Raw genomic sequence first — 21492 nt, 5'->3', positions numbered from 1 at the left:
AATGCATGCAACTGATATATAGTCCAGGCAAGTTCTGCAGGCAGTTCAAATCGGAGGAGTCTATCAATATGTCCATTTCCTCCCAAAGTAAATCAAGTCCTTGATTGAGCATTACTTGTTGAGTTATATTCATTGATGCATCAGTTTATACAGTTTACTGTGGTAGCTATCATAGAAGCTGTAGTTTGGTTTTCTTTGTCTTCACCGGCACTGGGATGGAGATGGGAATTCTGGCAATGATGTTAAAGAGACATTATCCTGAACAGAATTATTAAATATGATGAAAAGAAAAGTGAAAGTAAACAAACAGATCTGTTAATCACCTTTAAAAACAATAGTAAGCAAACAGATCTGTTAATCACCTTTGAAAGCAATCATTAATAGCTGTTTAACTAATTTAAATTAAACCACTTAAGTCACGTGAATAAAAAAAAAAAAAATTCGGATTCATTTTTTCATGAGCGCTCCTCATATAAAAATATGGACATATACACATACTGACATGCAACACAAAACAGGGCACACATAACATACAACATATAAGACAATAATAACGGCCTTGTAGCTTTACCTAGGTAAAATCTCCATTGCAATGTTTAAAAACTCCACAGTCAAAAAATTAAAAACAGTCAAAAAACAAAACTGATCAGAAAAACATTAACCTAGGTTTGTATGAGCTCAAAAAATAAAATAGAACTTTACGATGTGGGAAAAATGCAATAATAAAATAGATATTGAAAAAAGGCACCGTGGTTAATCACTGTCGCAGATGTAAGAATAGCCAAGCTGGCGCTCTGGATATCAGCTGTTATGGATTTCAGTCAAATCATCTTCTTTTTCTGTAGAAATTGTTTTGGTTAACCTCTCTGGAATCCAAATCGGCTGCTGTTCTCCCTGTGGGAACACACAAACGGAACCCCGACTCCAGACAATAACTGGGTCGGGACCTTTCCATTGTCCTGTTAGAATATCTTTCCAAAGTACCTTAGGCTTATGTACATTTTTCGGATACATATGTCTTTCCGCAGCACTAAGTCCTGATGAATCCAAATTTAGAAAGTTTAGAGTAAAAAGGGTTATTTTAAGTTTATCTTTGGGGGATATATACCCCTTTCCAATTCCCTCTTTTTGCTTTAATAGGTACGTTTTAATAGTTTGATGAGCTCTTTCAACTATGCCTTGTCCCTGTGGATTGTATGGGATTCCTGTTATATGAGTAATACCAAATGATGAGCAAAATTGTTTAAAAGATTTAGACGTATAACCAGGACCGTTATCAGTTTTTAACTGTTTAGGAACACCCACAGTGGCAAAATTTTGTAAGCAATGAGCTATAACATCTTTAGTTTTTTCTCCAGCATGAAGGGAGCCCATCAAAAATCCGGAAGAAGTATCAACTGTAACATGTAAATATTTTAATTTTCCAAATTCTGGCAAGTGTGTGACGTCCATCTGCCAAATATGGTTAGGTATCAGTCCTCTAGGATTGACTCCAAGATTAACTTGTGGTAAAAAGGTCACACAATTTTGACATTGTTTTATTATATGCCTGGCTTGTTCCTTAGTTATTTTAAAACGCTTCTGTAAAGTATTAGCGTTAACATGAAACCTTTTATGAAAATTTGTAGCTTCTTCTACAGTAGAAAAAATATGTATATCATGTGTAGTTTTATCTGCTAAATCATTGCCCAAACTAAGGGCTCCAGGCAATCCTGTATGTGCCCTGATATGTCCTATAAAGAATGGATCTTTTCTATCCCAGATTAGACTTTGTATAGTGGAAAACAAAGAGAAAACAGTAGAGGAAGGGGAAATCCTACCAGCATCTTCAAGGGATGTTATAGCATTAACTACATACTGGCTATCAGAGAATAAATTAAATACAGAATCTTTGAACATCACAAAAGCTTGTAGAACTGCATTAAGCTCTACTTTTTGAGCTGACTGTTTGGGAACTAAAAATGTAAAAGTTTGATCAGGGGTAACTACTGCAGCTGTACCATTATTAGACCCATCAGTGAATATATTTGGAGCATTCATGATAGGTGTTTTTCTTGTCATTTTAGGAAAAACTACAGGATGCTTAGACCAAAAAGACAACAAAGGATTAGATGGTAAATGATTATCAAATGAAACATTCGATTTACACATGATTATTGCCCAAGTATTTAATTCATTAGCTAACTCATCAATTTGCTCCATAGTATATGGAGTAATAATTTTATTGGGAGAAATTCCAAACACTGTCTTTGCTGCTCTTATACCTTTGAGTATTAATTGTCCTACAGCCTCAGGATACCTAGTAAGAATAGTGTTAGGAGAATAAGATAAATGTATCCACAATAATGGACCTTCCTGCCAAAATACTCCTGTAGGAATATTTCTTGTTGGTAGTACAATAAATAATAAAGGCAAACTTATATCAATTCTATCTAAATGCATATTTTCCATATATGTCTCAATAATTTTTAATGCCTTTCTAGCTTTAGGAGTTAACATTCGGGGTGAATTTGGATCTGATGGACCTTTTAGAATATCAAATAAAGGTCCCAACTCTCCTGTTGGTATGCCTAGATAAGGCCTTATCCAATTTATATCTCCCAACAACTTTTGAAAGTCATTAAGTGATTTGAGTTGATCTACTCGTATTTGAATTTTAGGTGGACGGACCATGGTTGAGGATAATAGAACTCCTAAATAATTAATTGGAAAATTTAATTGTACTTTGTCTATTCCTATCTCTAGATTATAATTTTTTAACAAGTTTGTAAGTGTGGCATAACATTCCAGCAATGTGTTTTTATCTTTATGAGCCAATAATACATCATCCATATAGTGAAATATTTTTAGTTCAGGATTTTGATTTCTAAGTGGCTGGATTGCTTTATTAACATATATTTGACACATAGTTGGACTGTTAGCCATTCCTTGAGGGAGTACTTTCCATTCATATCTCTCATCAGGACCTTCATGATTTAATGCAGGGATAGTAAATGCAAAACGTGGACTATCCTCGGGATGAATTGGAATCGAAAAAAAGCAATCTTTAATGTCTATAGCTAAAACATGCCACGTTTTTGGTAAAGCAGACAATTGAGGAATCCCTGATTGAGCAGGTCCCATAATAACCATCTCATTATTAATTGCTCTTAAATCTTGTAATAATCTCCATTTACCCGATTTCTTTTTGATAACAAAAATGGGAGTATTATGGGGAGATACGGAAGGTTGTAAATGTCCTTCCGCTAATTGTTGTTTGACCAGATCATGGGCTACTTGTATCTTTTCTTTAGTCAGGGGCCACTGAGGAACCCACACTGGTCTTTCTGATTTCCAAGTAATTTTGATTGTCTCAGTGGCCCTTTCTGAAAATCCAACCCATGTCTGTCTGTTCCTTGATCTATTTGAATTGGCGCTGCTATACCTTGTTCTTGTTTTCCTAATCTTTTTTCTTTCCTGATACCTTGTCTAGCCCTAGTAGTGGGCACATTAGGATTGATGTTATTTGTTAACATCAAACCTAGTTGATCTAGGACATCTCGTCCCCATAAATTAATAGGAAGGTGATCCAAAACATATGGCTGTATAGTTCCTTCACATCCTTCAGGATCCTTCCAATCTAATACCATAGCACTTCTATGGGGATTAGTCGCCACTCCTAGGCCTCGAAGCGTTTGAGTGGCTTGTTGTAATGGCCAATGTTTTGGCCATTCTTGAAGAGATATGATGCTAAGGTCAGCACCTGTGTCCAGCAGTCCATTAAAGTCACGACCCTGAATATTTAGTTTTAACATTGGGCGAGAATCTAAATTTAAAGACAACATAGCCCAATCCACACCTGTGGAGCCTAATCCCTTGGAACCTCTTTCTACATTAAGACTAGAGAACTTATTATGTAGGCTGGGTAGTATTAACAACTGTGCTATTCTATCTCCAGGTGAAATTACTGATATACCTCCTGGAGAACTAGCTATAATTTTTATTTCACCTACATAATCGGGATCAATTACCCCAGGACTTATCATAAGTCCTTTTAATGTAGATGAACTACGTCCCAACAATAAGCCTACTGTTCCTTGGGGAAGAGGTCCTTTTACTCCTGTGGGAATGATTTGAACTCCCATCTCTGGAGTTAATACTGCTCTGGCAGAGGCGCAGATGTCCAACCCTGCGCTCCCTCGGGTTTGTCTGATGAGGGATTTAATGGACAATGTGTCCTGGGCACCACCCTGATGGGGTTTCTGGGTTCCTCCACTGCCCCGTATATTTGTGGTTGTGGGCCCCGGAGCATTGGGCCCCCCGGTCCGTTTTTTGGCAATGAAGCCTGGTGCCTTTCTCCACGATATCGTGGGTAAATACTTGATCCTTGTCCGTTTTTTGATAAGGGAGTACCTTCTATGGTGGTTTGAGAACGGCATTCATTAGCCCAATGTCTCCCTCTACGGCATCGTGGGCAAATACCCGGTATTCTATTCCTTTGATTTCTAGTTTTGTTAAACCCTTCTCTTATGGGGCAACTCCTTTTAAAATGTCCTGTTTGTTCACAATTATAGCATGTTTCTAGCCTGGCATCTAAAGCCTGTTGTACTGCAGCTGCCAAGACTTGCCCTTGTTCATTAACATCTCTACATAATTTAATATATGTGTTTAAATCTTCATGTCTCCATGGTCTAATAACCTCTCTGCAGCAACGATTTGCTTGGTCATAAGCCAGTTGTTTTATTAATGGCATTGCTTGTTCTGTGTCACCAAAAATTTTGGCAGCCGTTTGAATAAGCCTATCTACAAAGTCAGCGTAAGGTTCATTAGGTCTCTGTATTACCTTAGATAGCTGACCTTGTAAATCTCCATGTCCTTGTAAAGTCTTCCATGCCCTAACTGCGTCTGCAGCAATCTGTACATATACAGCAGGATCATATTCCATTTGTTGCCGCTGTCCCTCATAAGGTCCCTTTCCTAATAACATCTCAAGACTTCTTTGAGGGTAACCGGCTGCTGCATTTCGCCTAGCTGTCTCCATGCAAAATTCCTCATTGGCAACCTTCCATAACAAATATTGTCCTCCATTTAGCACAGATTTACACATGCTAGCCCAATCTGCTGGCGTCATGTCCAAGTTAGTAATGGACTCCACCATGCTTACCGTGAAGGGGGCTTGAGGACCATAGGTTGTTACAGCCTCCTTTAACTGCTTCACTGTTTTAAATTCTAAAATACGGTGAATTCGCCGCCCTCCTGCCTGTTCAAATACAGGGCATGCTAATCTTTGAGGTCCTGTCTCAGGATCCCATCTATCAACTACGGGGTTTGAGGGCCACTCAGCTGTCTCCATCGGTGGGGCTGTTGGTTGAATTACACCCTCTGGTAAAACGGAGTTAGTGACAGCCTCTTGTTGTGGCCTTTTTTCTAATAACCCCTTTTCCTTTAAATTTTCTCCCTTTCTCTGACTAGCTCGAGAGACCTTCTCTTTTGCTTGACCTAAAATGTCTTCCTCCATGGTCTGAATCTCTAACAATTTACTTAACACTTTTTCGGCTTCTTTTTTAATAATTTCTAATCTTCTATAAAGATAACGCAACCCAATAAGATAACACAAAACAAAACCACAACTGAATGAAACAAAAACTGAATAAAAATTCACTGTATCAATTTTCTCTTTCTCGGGGCTAACAAACTTCAAACCTTGAGCCAACCATTTTTCCCAGTTTGCCTGAGAAATTTCTAGGGATAGGCAGCTTGAAACAAAAATGAAATAAATCAAAACAAGAACACATTGTTTTTTGAAATGGTCACCCATTCTCTCGCCTTCCCTCAGGGGGGAGCGATTTTACTCACCTCCAAATTTCAGACGTTCCGCGTACGGGCCACCAAAATGCCAAGGCCAATGTCTCGGCTTGGCACCAGAATCACGAGGCACTCACAGCTTTGTAGGTTCAAACAGCAATTCTTTATTCCAGCTCTCACACCACCTCCACACAGGTCCAGGGGCAAACACGTTCTCTGTCTCCCGCACAATTCACCTACTCCACGAGGCTCTCTCCAAATCCCATTTCAATCTCACGAGAACTCAACGGGAACAAGCAGCAGGAACACCCTAATCCCAGCAATAATCTTCAACTCTAACTTCCCTAAAACCCATTATCTTAAACTGGCAACGCCTTAAACTCGAGGAGCCGGTTACTTCCTCAAACCTGATCAGCTCTAAACCCGGATCTGCCTAGGTCCTTGAGCAAGGTCACCTCATTAAAGCATGCATGCAATGTCCCATCAAATGTCCTCTAAGCAGCATGGGGTACGCTTGGCAAGGAAATTTTGATGCGTCATTCCTACTTGGTAATGGCCCTCAGCATATGACTTGTTGATGTATGATTCTCTTAGGAAGTATGAAATGTTCTTTTTTACTATCCTCCTAAATGATGAAAGTTGCAATATGATTCCCTTCTTTCTGTGAAAACTTTTGCCAACTATTATATTTATTTCAGTAATATTTTATTGTTTTTCCCAAAAATAAATGCTAACAGTTGCATTGTATTTTATAATGATCTCAGCAATTTTAAATGCCATTTCCCATATTTGAGCTGTTTTTTAAAATCTTTTAAAGAGTTTTGATTTTTGGTTTGTTTGAATATTTTCAGAAGGATACATGAGTGTCCTTCCCCTGTCACCACCAATGACCTTTCACCTACCTTGTCTTAGTCCACTTACGGATTTCACACTAGGTAATTTACAAACAACAGAAACTTGTTGATCACAGTTATGGAGGGAGGCTAGGAATTTCAAGATCAAGGAGTTAGTAGATTTAATATCTAATAAGGGATCAGTTTCTAATAGATTGCATGCCAGGAGAGCAAATAATAAGAAATTCAAACTTACTCCCTCAAGTCCCTTTATCCCAATTTTTAGAAAAGTTTTTAGTTTGTTTTTTTATTGTAGTCTGTTTGCATAATGTAATTTTTTGTAAATTTTCCATAAATATCTATTTTACATGTATGTTCTATTTGTTGGATTTAGCATTAGATTAGACTTTTCATATGATCTAATCTCCTTCCAAAGGCCACATCTCTTAATACCCATCACCCTGGTGATTAAGTTCCAACATATGAATTTGGGGATATTCAAAGCATAACATACCTATCTTTCAAAGTTTAATTCTGTTGCTGTATAACTTGGAGATGCTTTTCATACCCATTTCCTGATAATCTTGACTATTCCATCTTTATAATACTACTCTATATTTGCAAATACAGGCCTTTTCCTATAGCATGAGTTTTTATCACTCTGATAGAATATTAATATGATCATGTTTGGAGCAGTGTGTGCTCTTTTGATAACAGCAATAGAAGAAAATATAATAATATTTTATAAGTTCTATACTGGTATTGAAAGGAAAATAAAGGGTTTTTAAGCTATACATAGATTCAGTGAAAGCATTAGTAATATTTTGCTTTTATGGTTAAACCCTCATTGCTTAAGTATGGGACATATGCCTTAAATTTTCTAAAATTCACTGGACATGGTAGTTCATGCCTGTAATCCCAGTGATTCAAGAGACTGAGACTTAACTTTTTTTAGACTATTTAAAATTCTCTTACCCTAATTGAAGAAATTATTTTAATTCAACTAGTGATTATTCAAGATTCCTTTGGAATGCTACTGATTTGTGTTACTATTATTTTCATTTTTCCCCTGTGTCTTATAAAATAGAAACTCTCAAGGTAGAGTTTCTAATTATTTTTTCATTTCTAACTTCTAGCGCATTTTCTGGAACATATTAAAAATTGAATATATGTTAACTAAAAGACCATAGCAAATCATTAGGTCCTCCCTTCTCCTATTGTAGACCATTTTGACCACTCTGGCTTATAATCCTGTTCCATTGACCTGTAAACATATACTGCCTTTTACAAGGTAAGGTTTCTATTTTATGGAAGGAACATGTTCTGGACAATACACATAATTAAAAGCTAAATAATTTAAGACTAGTTTTCCAAAAGTAATAAATGTAAAATGTGAATGGAAGGGGTAGATAGGGACCACGGGTGACTAGATTCATGTTCTAAGTCAGTATGTCCACATCGTACCATATTTTTTTGCTTTGATATTACATTTTCTTCTCAGCATTTTATGTTACATTTGCAGGGAATAGTGACTTAAATAACTGGCTTCTTTAGTTGCATTTTTTAGCACATATAATTTTATTTCACCAGCCTCTTCACTTTTTAAATGTTTGAGTAAGGTAGATTTAGGATAATACAAAAAGGACACTAAAATTTAACTATAGTACTATTCATATTCAAGAGTAAACAAAATGTATTTCATAAAAACAGTACAAGTAAAGTATGGTGGGTATTTATACTTAACAGCTAAAATCGGAAAACTTAAACACAGCTTATATTCACTCTTTTTACTAGCTTTGAAATAGTTATCAACATAATTTTTATGGATGAAGGGATGAGTATTCTAGATTTTTCCCTATTATACTTTAAGAAATATAAATGTATAAAATATTATTGCATTATATTAATAAAAATTATACTGGCTGTATTATTTCCCCAACTAAACATGAAACCTCCTCTTTAAAAAAAAATTTTTTTTTTAGTTGAGGTGGACACGATACCTTTATTTGTTTATTTTCTTGTGGTGCTGAGGATCAAACTTGGTACCTCACAGATGCTATGCAAACGCTCTCTGAGCCACAACTCCAGCCCCGAAACCTCTTCTTGAAGGAGTAGATTGCTAGCAATTATTTTCTGTATATCTTAGATTTACACATAGAGGCTATTCATTTATCTAGTAATTTCTTATGGAAAGTTGCTATTAAATCGGCAATAATTAATAAAATAATGTCTAAAATTACAGTCTTTGCTGGAAGGTGAAAGTAAATCCAAAGTATCTATATTTGGACTGATCAAAAGTCCCTTCCCTGTTCTGTCTGAAACAGACTTTCTTAACTAGAAACATATTTTGAGACTACTTATCAGGAATCTTTTATTGATGTTACATATATTGATACATTCTATAGAGATGTAACATCAGTGAATGGGCAGGAGAACTTTTAGTTACAGTTGAATTGGAAAAATTCTTGAAATGTAGCAAGAGAAATAGACCTTGGACTTAGAAAAAACAAAGCCTTTTAATGGAAAGTTTGCTGCAGCCAAGAGTAGAAATTATATATGATTGCACATAATAAGCTTCCATTTATATGGCATCTTAGTATGCTTGAATTAATATTTGGCAGTATGCCCATCTTTGCAATTATTCTTGTATTTCTTTTTTTGACATTTGTTTTTCACTTTGGTTTTTTTATTTGTTTTCTTGTGTTTTTGTGCTCTGGGGATCAAACCTATTCCCTCCTGCATTCTAGGCAAGTGATTTACCATTGAGCAACATCCCCAGTACCTATGTTGAATTTCTGAATACACACCAACAGGGGTAAAAAAGACTCCTGCATAAATGGCAAGGTCCTCTTTAATATACCTCAAAAAAATCAGGTTCAATGGGAACAGTTTATAGCAAGCATTATTGGGGACACTCAGAAATTAGGAGATACCAGAAAGAACACTGGTATTTTTTGCTTATTGCAAAGGTCACCATGAGTGCCTAATCAAGTTCAATCAGATATTCACACTTACATGACCCATGCAGGCTAAACTTAGTTAGTATTAGATTTACTTCAAGGAATATTGTGCAAGACACAGGATATACTTTTTTTTTTTAATTAACCAGAGTGAGTCCTTAACAGTCTAGGTGCTATTCTTTGTGCTATACTACCAAATGACAATTTGGATATAGAGAGACAAGATCATCCACATAGTTAAGAGCAAGGATTGCCTTAGTTTGAAATCCCATGCTGCACAAGAGCTGATATCTTTTGTTATAGTTTCCTAGATATAATTTCCAAAGTCCATGGAAAGGACATCCCAGTTAGATGAGTCTCCACATTCAGAAAAGCTCAAAGCTATGGCCTTCCACCAGATATGTAGTCCATTCAGAGTCCTATTATCCAATTATAATGCAATTTGCCAGTCAGTATTCATTTTTACCATAACGCAAGGTTGCTTGGTGTTTCCTAATCCTTTCCCATAGTTGATAAAGTTAATTTGGGAGAAGGAAGGGAGAGTGACATATTGGCTACTTTCAGGGAACAAAATCTAACAGCACAGATGTGAGTAGAAAAGATACCAGTTACATATCTGAAGAACTAGAGTTGATGATGGTATGACTCAGGCATCTTAGATTAAATGTCCTGTTTCCGAGTGCTATGAATGGGGATAAGTGAGTCTCCCAATTTTGATTAGAAGATTCCTTAGAATAAACATGAAGCTGTGGTCAGTGAATACATCCATTACTTGGGCATCTACCCTTCAGTATCCAGGACACTCATAAACAAAACTATACAATTTCTGTGAACTCGATAATTTTCTTTTAATGAGCACCTATCTAGGAGGTCTACACAGAGAATAGGAATTTTTAGAAAATTGCATATTATTTAGACATTAACATTGAGAAGTAAGGAAAGAAACAGAGAGATGGTGGGGAAGTTCTGATCCCTTGAGCTAAGAAGTTTAACAGCTACCTTTTTTAAAAGGATATTGAAACCTCAGGATGAGAGACCAAAGATAGCAGGAATATTTCTTCACAGTGTTTAGAATTCAAATGTGCCACGAATAAAAAAAGTAGCAGAAATCACAGATTAGAAATTTATCCTACTTTATGTGTTAATTTTAAACCCTAATGCTATTTTATTTAAATACTAACAAATAACAACTGTGCATTATCTAACTTCCCCCCACCTCCAATTCTCTGGGAGAATTTTGCTGATATTGAGAACCTAACAGGGCTGGAATGGAAGTTAGAGCTCTAAAGAAGTTAGAACTGAACACATTTCCCCTAAAAACTGGGAACAAGACAAGAATGTTTACTCTCATTACTTCTGTTCAACATTATACTAGAAATCCTAGTAAAAGAGCATGATGAACAATCAGTGTAGAAAAATCTACTGTATTTCTACATATGAACAACAAATATTTGGAAAATGAAATTAATAAAATAATTCCATTTACAGTAGCAGTTTAAAAAAGACTACTTAGAAATAGATTAACAAAGGATATGAAAAACCTCTAACAGAAAAGTATAATATATTACTGAATAATTAAAGAAGATCTTAATAAATGCAGAGATATTCCATATTCATAGATTAGAAGACTCTTAATATGTCACTTCTCCCCAAATCTGTATATAAATTTAACTTGATGCCAATTGTAATCCTAGCAGAGTTTTTGTTGTTGTTTTGTTTTGTTTTGTTTGTGTTTGTGTATACACTGAAAAGCCGATTCTAAAATATACTTAGGGATACAAAGGATCTGAATAACCAAAAATCAAAACAAAACAAAAAAAACCCACACACAAGCCTGGGGTAAAAAAACAACAACCCGAATTATACATTAAGATTTACTATAAATCTACAATCAAGATACCATAGTATTGGCATAGAATAGATAAATAAATGAACAGATCAGCCACTCAATAAGCCAACTACTGAGAGTTGTAGTTTCCAGTTAGCTGTTATCTTGAGGGAAAATAGCTGATAATCTACAATAGTGTATTGCTTAACTATGGTGTTTGGTAAGTTAGATGTGTTAAAATTATTTTCAATTTACAATGGTTTATGGGGATACATCCGTAATAAGTATGAGATTAAAATTTGGCAAATTAGACTTTATCAAAATTTAAAACTTACACTCATCAAAATAGAACATTAAGAAAATACACGAGTAAAGCATAGACTAGAAAACAAAAACAGTAACAAAGTATATATATGACACAGGTCTTATTTCTGAGAATAGATTTTTTAAATTTTTTTTAATTGTAGATGGACACAATACCTTAATTTTATTTACTTTTATGTGGTGCTGAGGATCACACACAGTGCAAGGCAAGTGCTCTACCGCTGAGCCATAACCCCAGCCTGAATAGATTTTTTTTTTAAACCCCTAGAACTCAATAATAAAAAGACAAAAAAAAGACTATTATTTTTTAAATGGGCAAAGATTTGAACATATGGTTCGTGAACAAAAATATACCACTAGCCAATAAACACATTAAAAAGTTCTCAGCATCACTTGTCATTAGGGAAACAAATGAAAATCACAATGAAATACAACTTCACACCCACAAGAATAGTTAAAATTTATGAGACCAACAATACTAAATGTTAGCAAGGATATAGACCAACTGAAATTCTCATTCATTATTCATTAAGTATAATAGTACAATCACTTTGGAATTTCTTTCAACACTAGCTATATACTTCCCTCTTGATCCATCAATTCTACTCTTTGATATTTATCCAAATGAAATGAAAACTGTATCCACACAAAGATTTGCAAAAAGGCATTTATAGCAATTTTATTCATAGTAGCCCAAATAGGAACATCAGGTATACATCAACAGGAGAATGGCTAAACAAGCTAAAGTTTATTCATTTGTGGAATATTCTACAATTAAAAAAAAACTGTATGGACAACCTTCAGCCTTTGGTTAACACAGAAAGAGAGGGAAGGGAAGAATAGAAGTTTAGTGTATTATACAAAGGGGAATGAAAGAAAGGGGTAGGGATGGGAATAGGAAAGACAGTAGAATGAATCAGACATAACTTTCCTATGTTCATATATGAATACATGACTAGTGAAACTCATGTACGACCACAAGAATGAGATCCTAATTAGAATAATGTATAGTATGTTCAAATACATTCTACTGTCATGTGTTTCTAAAAAAAAACTATATTGATATGCTCAACAACATAGTGTTTCTCAAAACAATTATGCTAAGTGAAAGAGGACTTACATAAAAGAATATATAGTATATACTATATAATTCCATTTATGTCATGTTTGAGAAAAGGCAAAAGTAATGATATCTGAAAAAGATAGAACAATGATAGCCTTTGGGGCTGAGGATTGACACCCATCCCCCCCCCCAAAAAAAAAAGCATGAGAAAATATTGGGAGATGAGTAAATGTTCTGAATCTTGGGTCACATTTGTCAAAAATTCATTGAATTGTACATTTTGGTTTATGCCTTTTCCATGTATGTATAAGTAAAATACTAGAGGATAACATGTAAAAATTATAGTATATAGATTAGTAAAAAAATGATATCCAACTTTCTGTTTTATTGATCTACTGTTTAGTATAGCTAGTCTCCAAAGATTATCTACTAATGAACCATTCCTCCCAATATTCATGCTCCTTTGTAGTCCCCTCCCTTGTCTCTGAGCTAGCCCTGTAAGTCTATGAATAGAATATTGTAAAAATGACTTTGTATGACTTCTAAAGCTAGGTTATAGATGCCTTATAGCTTCTGCCTGGGCCTCTTATAATGCATGCTCTAGGAGAAACTAGCTGCCATGTAAAAAACCTACCTACCCTGAGACAAATGTGCTAAAAAGACCCCCAAACTAGTCATGTGGACATTTAACTTAGAAAGAAAATAATGCCTACACCTGTTTTTCTAGTCTTCCCAACTGAAATACCAAACATGTAAGTGAAGATGTAATTTTAGATCTTTAGCCCTGTCAAGCTTTACAGCCACCATCTAACTTCAGTGAACTACCCATCTAAGTCCAGGCAACTCGTAGAACTGTCAAAGACAAAAATTTATTTTAAACCACCATATTTGGGAGTGATGGCTTAAACCATAACATTTCTAGAGTTAAATAAAATATTATAAATAGATACACATACACATATGTAGGCGCAGAGATAAATACATGAATAAAAACATCTGTTACTATAAATAAATAAATATCTTCTTTCTGCCCTCAAAACCATGATAAGTATTGTAACTCAGTTTATTCATGTATTTATTTACAACATACATTAAGTACTAGATATATGATAAAAACTACTAGTTTTTAGAAATACAAGGTGAAATTGTGCTCTATATGTATAATAAGAATTTTAATGAATTCCTTTGTTGTCATGTATTTAAAATAATAATAATAATAATAGGGGAAAAAAAGAATTGGCCCAAAGAGAAATTAGTTAAAAGAGAAATGTATAATCAGAGAAATGAAAAGTTGTGCTGCAGTTGTATACAATGAATCAAAATACATTCTGCTGTCATATATATCTAATTAAATTAATTAATTATTTTTTAAAAAGATATGCAATGTGAACATTACATAGATACATAGTTACTGAATTTTTTAATGTTCAGTATATAAAGGGATTGTCTAGGATTGTTATGTGAAAATGCCCATTAGGAAGTAGAAATTCAAGCTTAGTATTTAGAACTATATAAGAATTATCTCTACTTTTGTGTGGGGTTAAAGCAAGAGAATAGATTGATTCTTCCAATAAGAAAAGATTGAGGGGGAAAAAAGAATGAAACCTATCATGAGATGATCCTGGGAAATAACAATACCTAAGAGGCAAAGAGAAGAGTATTTATTATAAAAGAGGCCAAGATAGAAGAAGGAGATACTAATGTCCTGGGTGGGGCAAAGGAATTTCAAGGAGGGAATGGTTAATTATTTTTATTCACTCAGAAACAAAATATGATAAGAACTAAAAATTATCTAGAATTATTGCCATTTAGAATAGATATTGTTGACCTTCTAAAAGTACTCTTTCTCCCCCCCCCCCCGCCCCCACCTTGTACTGGGGATTGAATGCTCAGGCACTTTACCACTGAACCACATCCCTAACTCTATTTTATTTTTTATTTTGAGACAGGGTCTTGCTAAGTTGCTTAGGATTCACTAAGTTGCTGAGGCTGGTTGTGAACTTGTGATACTCTTGCCTCAGCCTCCCAAGTTGCTGGTAGTATGGGCACATTCCACAACTCTTAAAAGTACTCTTTTAGAACTGCTTCAGTTAGGAGAATAGTAAAGTTGGGGATAAAAGCAGATTTCAGTGCTGGGCACAGTGGCACATGCCTATAATCCCAGTGGCTCTGAAGGCTAAAATAGGAGGATTGCAAGTTCAAAGCCAGCAAAAAGTGAGGAGCTAAACAACTCAGTGAGACCCTGTCTCTAAATAAAAACTACAAAATGGGGCTGGGAATGTGTCTAGGTGGCCAAGTGCTCCTGAGTTTAATCCCCAGTACCAAAAACAACAACAAAAAAACCCCACCATCAACAAAAAAGCAGATTGCAGTGAGCTGAAAGATTAATGGTAGGTGAGAAATTATAGACTACTATGTATATAAGATACTTTCTTATATAAGCTTAAGAGAGATTGGTCAAACAGAGGAAAAAGATTGAGGGACTTTGGTGGGTAGTTACCAACTTGATCATATTAATAAGCCCTTGGGAAGGAACAATTGGAGAGGTTGAAGATGGAGGAAGAGAGAACACTTTATGTCCACTTACCTATCTGAAGCAGCCCCTCTCTTCTCCTTTATGATTTGCTATGAGATGGAAACCTGTTAGCTGTATACACAAATCAAATATTTATGGGCTTAAGCCTGTAAGGAAAGTGACATGTACTGACCTTGATCCTTACCAGTAAATTGAAATGTTACCATTTTAGACTGTCTTAAAATGAGATTTTACCTCTACTAAATTTAGTTACATTTTAGAGAAGAATGAGGATGTGGCAAGATTTGCAGGTATGTTCTAGCTCTAGACAGTTTATCTTTTAACTTTTACTCAACCTACAGACTTTCTTAAAAGGAAAAAAGCTACCTACTCTTCATTCCACCTCCCACCCCATCCCCCTTTTTGTTCAATGTGATAATCTCTGTTGGTCAATTTCTATCTTCCTTTGCTTTTCTAACAGTAAAAAGAGCCTCAAATTACTTGACCCTGTGCTTCGATTGCCTGCCCCTAATTTGGTTTCCTTTTTTATTCTCACCAATGGGAAGCAAGTACAGACTGACACACTGTTACAATAAATGTTCTGCTCTGTGGGTTTATTGCTCCACTTGAGCAGTAGTGAAATAGAAATTTGTTTGTACTATTTATTTTATAGCATTATTATCATTTTCCAAGTGTGTAAATTTTTAGTGAAGCAAGGCTTTAATAAGTAACAAAGTATTACATATAAATATGGTTAGGGAGTATGTTTATGGGAAGGTTTCCCATTTTTAAAAAATTCCAGTAATAAATTTGTTATAAATTTTCTTTTTTGAGTTTTTAATATTTTCTAATTATAAAAGTAAAACATACTAACTGTAGGAAATTTGAAAGACACAGAAAAGCACTTTTTTAAAAGAAGTACATAACAAAATTATATAGTTTAAGACCCACATAGCAACTGCCAGTTGAAGTATTTTCATACAAAATTTCACAGGTTGTCCCCGCCTGAGTAGAACACATCACTGTGCTAAAACTACTTTCTATATAGTCATCCAACCTGACACTTATCCTAAATTCCTTTCTTCATCCTCCATATCATGTTAACCATTAAATCTTCTTAATTTATTCTTGAACAAATACTTATTGAATGCCTTATCATGGAGAAGTGATGCTTTGTCTTGCTTCCTGTCCTGTTATTTTTCAAATGTTGCCACCATGTTCCTGCTGAAATGATGCTTCTAAAATATACATTTGATATTTCAATATATTCCCAAAGCTTTCAGAGTAAAGTTCACATTTTTTAGTTCCATCCTAATAACCTTTATGAGAGGACACTTGCCCACCTCATCTCATTGCATTCCCTATCCCTGGCATCTTAAGCCCAAACAACTGCAGTTCTTCAAATATGTTATATTCTCTTTGTTTCCCTTTTGTCCTTATGGAATGCTTTCCATTTTCTCTTATTATTTCAATAATAAGAATATTGTCTATTTTGTCTTGTGTTAGCTCAAGTGCAGGCAAAAATCACACAGCCTTTAATACCATCTCCATCATAATATTTTGTCATATACTTCATGTTGTTTTGTCTGTCCCACTGAAATGTAAAGCCATGAAAGCAGGAACTAGCTCAGGCATATAATAGGTATTTGATAAATGTTTACTAAATAGATAGATGGTATTTCTTTGGAGGTTGTGTTTTTATTATTTGGATTAGCATTTATTTGCATATCATATATAGGGAATTGATGTACCTAATCAAAATTACCTTTTTTATTTTGTTAATATGAACAAAAGTTCTAGAAGCAAAAGTTCTAGTAATGAAGTGAAGATTTACCTAAGCTAAGGACAAATCTATAAGGATAGAAAGAATAATATGTCACAAGTGAAGAGAATAGAAACTATTATTTGGGATTCTTAATGAGGAAATGGTCATCTTTGGTTTAGATATCACTGAAAGCATAATGAGAAGGGGCAAATATTGAAAACATTCAGAAAAATTACAGTGTAAATAATTTAGCCATGTGATTGGCCCATTTTGATAATATTTGTTCTTTTTAGATATTCATGACGGTGTATTTTGAAATATAATATATACCTGAAGTATAACTTCCCATTCTTGTGGTTTTTATATGATGTGAAATTACACTGGTCATGTATTTATATATATGAACTCATTTTGATAATATTTAAATGAATACTGACATTGTACTTAAGCCTGCATGAAACAATATCGATATTCTGAAAAGAAGGTCTAATATTTTCACAAGGCATATCATATAATATTTTTAATAAAGACCTCTTAATTTATTTTATTTTAATAATTATCTCTTAGGCTATTTGTAAGAATTAACAACTGCAAACTCATTTCTACTTTTAAAACTCCTTTCTAGCTGCTATTGTTAATATTTTGTTTGTTTTCAAAGTTAAAAATAAATCATTTGCAAATTTAAAAAAATAACCAATAATGAATAAAAAATCTGTCATGAGACTAGTAATCACTTAATCTTGTCCTCTACTCTGTTATATTTTTCTAAAACTTATGTCATTACAATGATTAATAGTAAAAAGTAGAAGATCTATCTTATGAGTGAATTCTGCCTACTGAGAAATTTGCTAAGGTTAGCTTGAATCAAAGTGGAGTTTAAGAAATATTGGCAGAATAAATGGAAGAAGACACTTTTATTCATAATAAAAGTCTGACAGGCCTTAGCTGATTTTACTACTCTTCAAATGATAGAGTTTATTTGGGTTTAATTATTTTCCATGCTTTACTATGACTATCTGAAGCATTTTTACTAATGCAAAATACATTTTCTCATTCAGACAGGAAAAATTAATAAATTTATCAACCTTTTATATATATTTTGCTTAAATATCTAGAACATATTTCTGACAGCCTAATAGTCTTGGAGTCATTTACTAAAGTCTGTTTCAATATTGTCTCTTTATAGAATGTAAATTCTTTGAGGATAATAGCATGTTTGGTTTTTTTTTTTTTTCATCCTTATGTTTCAAGCAGAAAGCTTGGCACAAACTGATAAATAAATATTTGTTCAACAAGTGAATGCATGAAGGCAGTATATTACAAACGTATATTCTTTGATTTGGTTCAAATAAAGTTTAATATGTGTACTTAGATCTACAATGTTAGAGAACCATGGTGTTAATGTCAAATTTACAACTGTTTTCTATTTCTAATAGTTTTCTTTCTTTCCCACTGAATGATCTGGATGTGTTTGGTTTATCCTCATACCTAAGATACTTCTATACTAGTAGTTAACTTTGGAAGCATCAAGGATTAACTAATGTATTCTAAGTATGCTATCTAGAATACTAAGGCATTTATTCTTTTTTTTACAAGTTATCTAATTTTTACCCAGTGAATGATAGTTTCACATAGTCATAGTTATTCAAAATATATATGACTCATTTAAAACATTTTTATACATAAAATGAATTGTTTTATTTAAATTTTTCTCTATCTTTGTCTTTTTGTTCTCTTATTGACTAAATTATAAAATTCTTAAATCAGATACTTAGAATTGACTTAAAAGAACAAATTCTCTACAAAACAGGAGTAGAAACAGTAACTATTGCTTGCTTTTATTGTTTTAGTGCTGATTTTTCAATTCTAGAGCAAGAATGATTGCATATTATATACATGACTCATGTATATATATTCTTTAAACCTTTAAGTTTAAATTTAGAATATCTGAAGCAAATGGTGAATATCAGGATTTTTAAAATTTTTGTTTCTGATGTATATGTTTAGAGCAGAATGTTTTTACAAATACAAAAATATGATTGCTGAAAGTCAATGTCAACTCTTGGGTTATTTATTTTTGTGTCTATTAACATAGTTAATATATTACTAATATAAATTTTAACAATAAAATGCTTTGTATTTTAAAATGTGAGTACAATGTATCATTCAATTGATTATATCTGTTATAGTTCATCAAAATAACATCTCTGAATGTATTCTGTTGATTAACCAAACATCTCCTCTGTCTTTTTGAGTAACAGCATGCTTCTACTGCTGTTTAATTAAATGACCTTACCTTACATTTGTCTTGACTGGCTTCTGTTTACAGAAATTGTAAACCAGTTGAATGCTCTGAGCAGCTTAGATGAAGATCAAGATGACTGCATAAAGCAAGCAAATATGCCTTCAGCTAAATCAGCCAGTTCCTCTGAAGGTCTAAGAGCTTTCCTCCTTTCTTTCTGCTTCTGATTGCCTGTATTTACTGTGACTTGCTACATCTTGACTTCTGTCTGAACTTAGCTGTCAGTTTTGTCTTTTTGCTTTTTTTTTTTTTAATGTTTTCTTTGGTAATTTGTAGTGTATCAACAGCCAACAAGATAACAAAATTTATCATCTTTAGCAAAGTATTATATCAGAATGCTTAATAATGATTTAAAAACATACTTGATCATATGACAATATTTCAGTGAGCTTATATATTATAAAAACCTTTATCAGCACTTTTTAATTTGAATCAAATTCAACTCAAATGAAAGTTTCTTTAGTTCATTATCTGATAAATTTTCAAGTTAATATCTGTTTTTATTTTGCAATGTTGGTATACCACAAAATGCTTGAATGGCATTCTGCTATTGTTAAAATGCTGTATCTCATTTTTGCAGGTATTATTAATGTGAATTTTTAAAATTTGAAATATTTCATGAATGATCAATAATTAGACTTTACCATAATTATAGTGAGCTAACATATATGCTTATTTTTCAGAGCTTATCAACAAACTTAACTTTTTGGATGAAGCAGAAAAGGACCTGGTGACTGTGAATTCAAATCCATTTGATGATCCCGATGCAGTAGATTTAAATCCATTTGGAGATCCTGACTCAGAAGGTAGGAAGTCTTTCTATACTTTTACAGTCTTTGTATAGTCAAGTTTTCATAAACTATAAATAAGGGCAGGGAAAGATTTTCTTAAAAGACTCAAAAGGTGATTTTTTGATTAAATAATATTGTGTTCAATACCATTTGCAGTTGATTGTTAATTCTAGGTAGTCTCCATTGAATTGTTTTTAAATAAAAACTAATAAAGCCTTACCTAGATATTTGCATGTGGCTTATTTTTAGTTCTTATTTGATTAAACAGTTAGTAAAAGTCTAATGTTATAGATAATAGTTTTTTACCTAGCGGACATATAGTCATTTGTTAGGCATACCAAGTGAGGTCAGGTTGTGGGGAATTCTGATAGTCAGATAATAGAGGTAGATCCTCTATACCACTCTTCCACCCTCGTGTTCAGAGCATCTGAACATTTAGCTACTCCTAACTCATGCCTTTAGCTGAAAAATTACAGTTAATAGAGTGAGTTATGTATGTGATGGCATGGAGCAGAGAAAGTTAAAAAACACTGCTGTCATATATACAGCATACTTATAAAGAGTAAAACAGGGGTTCCCACTGCTGCCACCAGTCTCTTTTCTTATCAAAACTCCTATTTAAGAGTTTTGAACTCTTCAAGCCTGGATAAGGACTGTTGAAGAAGTGAGACCTCTGTTAATTAAACTCTTTGCTTTTGAAGTAAATGCAAGAATGATTAACCACTATTTACATCTTTTTGATTGCTCTTATGAAATCTTCATGAGCTTTAAAGAATTTTTCTACTGCTTATCATGATGAAAATGAGTTCAGCTTCAGGATTCACTCTGTTAGAGCAATATAGTTTCATAATTCTTTCCTTCTCTTCCTTTACCTTTTCTCTTCTTTCTAGCTTCCAAATTAATAAGATTTTTGTGGACTATGTATTATGAACATATTTTAAATCTTAATAAAGATAAATTTTAAAGATAAATTAGGACACTGAGGCTTAGAGGAGTGAAGTGATTTTAATTTGAGGGAAATGCACTTGGAAATTAGAACTAAGATTCCCAAACAAGCATCTTCTTTTGACCACACAGCTGCTTTCATGGTTGCATGTCATAGTGCATACATCTGAGTACTGTGTTAAAAAGATAAAATTACGAAAATATTTTGAAACATCAGTATTTGAATTTTCCATTTCAAAATCAAATATGCTTTCTAAATATATGTGGATCTGTTTTCTGAAATAGAAAGTAGCTTCAGAAAACACATAAGATTTTATTTCTGTTTAAACAAAGCAAACCAATCTGATTCAATATTTTTAATTATGCTTACAGAGCTAAGAAA

The 21492-nt window shown here is 33.6% G+C and overlaps 1 protein-coding gene across 10 annotated transcripts in view; it reads left to right on the top strand.

Moving 5' to 3' along the window:
- Ehbp1 (EH domain binding protein 1) overlaps nucleotides 1-21492 on the top strand; it is a 316989-nt gene that overhangs the window by 125732 nt on the left and 169765 nt on the right. For 7 of the 10 annotated variants that reach the window (XM_040271158.2, XM_040271164.2, XM_078029123.1 and 4 more), the window contains 2 exons: nucleotides 19402-19506; nucleotides 20058-20180. In XM_040271158.2, the coding sequence (XP_040127092.2) occupies nucleotides 19402-19506; nucleotides 20058-20180 (228 nt within the window). The remainder of the gene's footprint in view (nucleotides 1-19401; nucleotides 19507-20057; nucleotides 20181-21492) is intronic. The other 3 variants (XM_078029126.1, XM_078029124.1, XM_040271166.2) reach the window with 1 other exon arrangement.

Source organism: Ictidomys tridecemlineatus, chromosome 12 (assembly GCF_052094955.1).
Source record: "Ictidomys tridecemlineatus isolate mIctTri1 chromosome 12, mIctTri1.hap1, whole genome shotgun sequence".
Classification (NCBI taxonomy): Eukaryota; Metazoa; Chordata; class Mammalia; order Rodentia; family Sciuridae; genus Ictidomys; species Ictidomys tridecemlineatus.
Note: the sequence above shows the minus strand (reverse complement) of the source record. Positions and strands in the feature narration are given on the sequence as shown.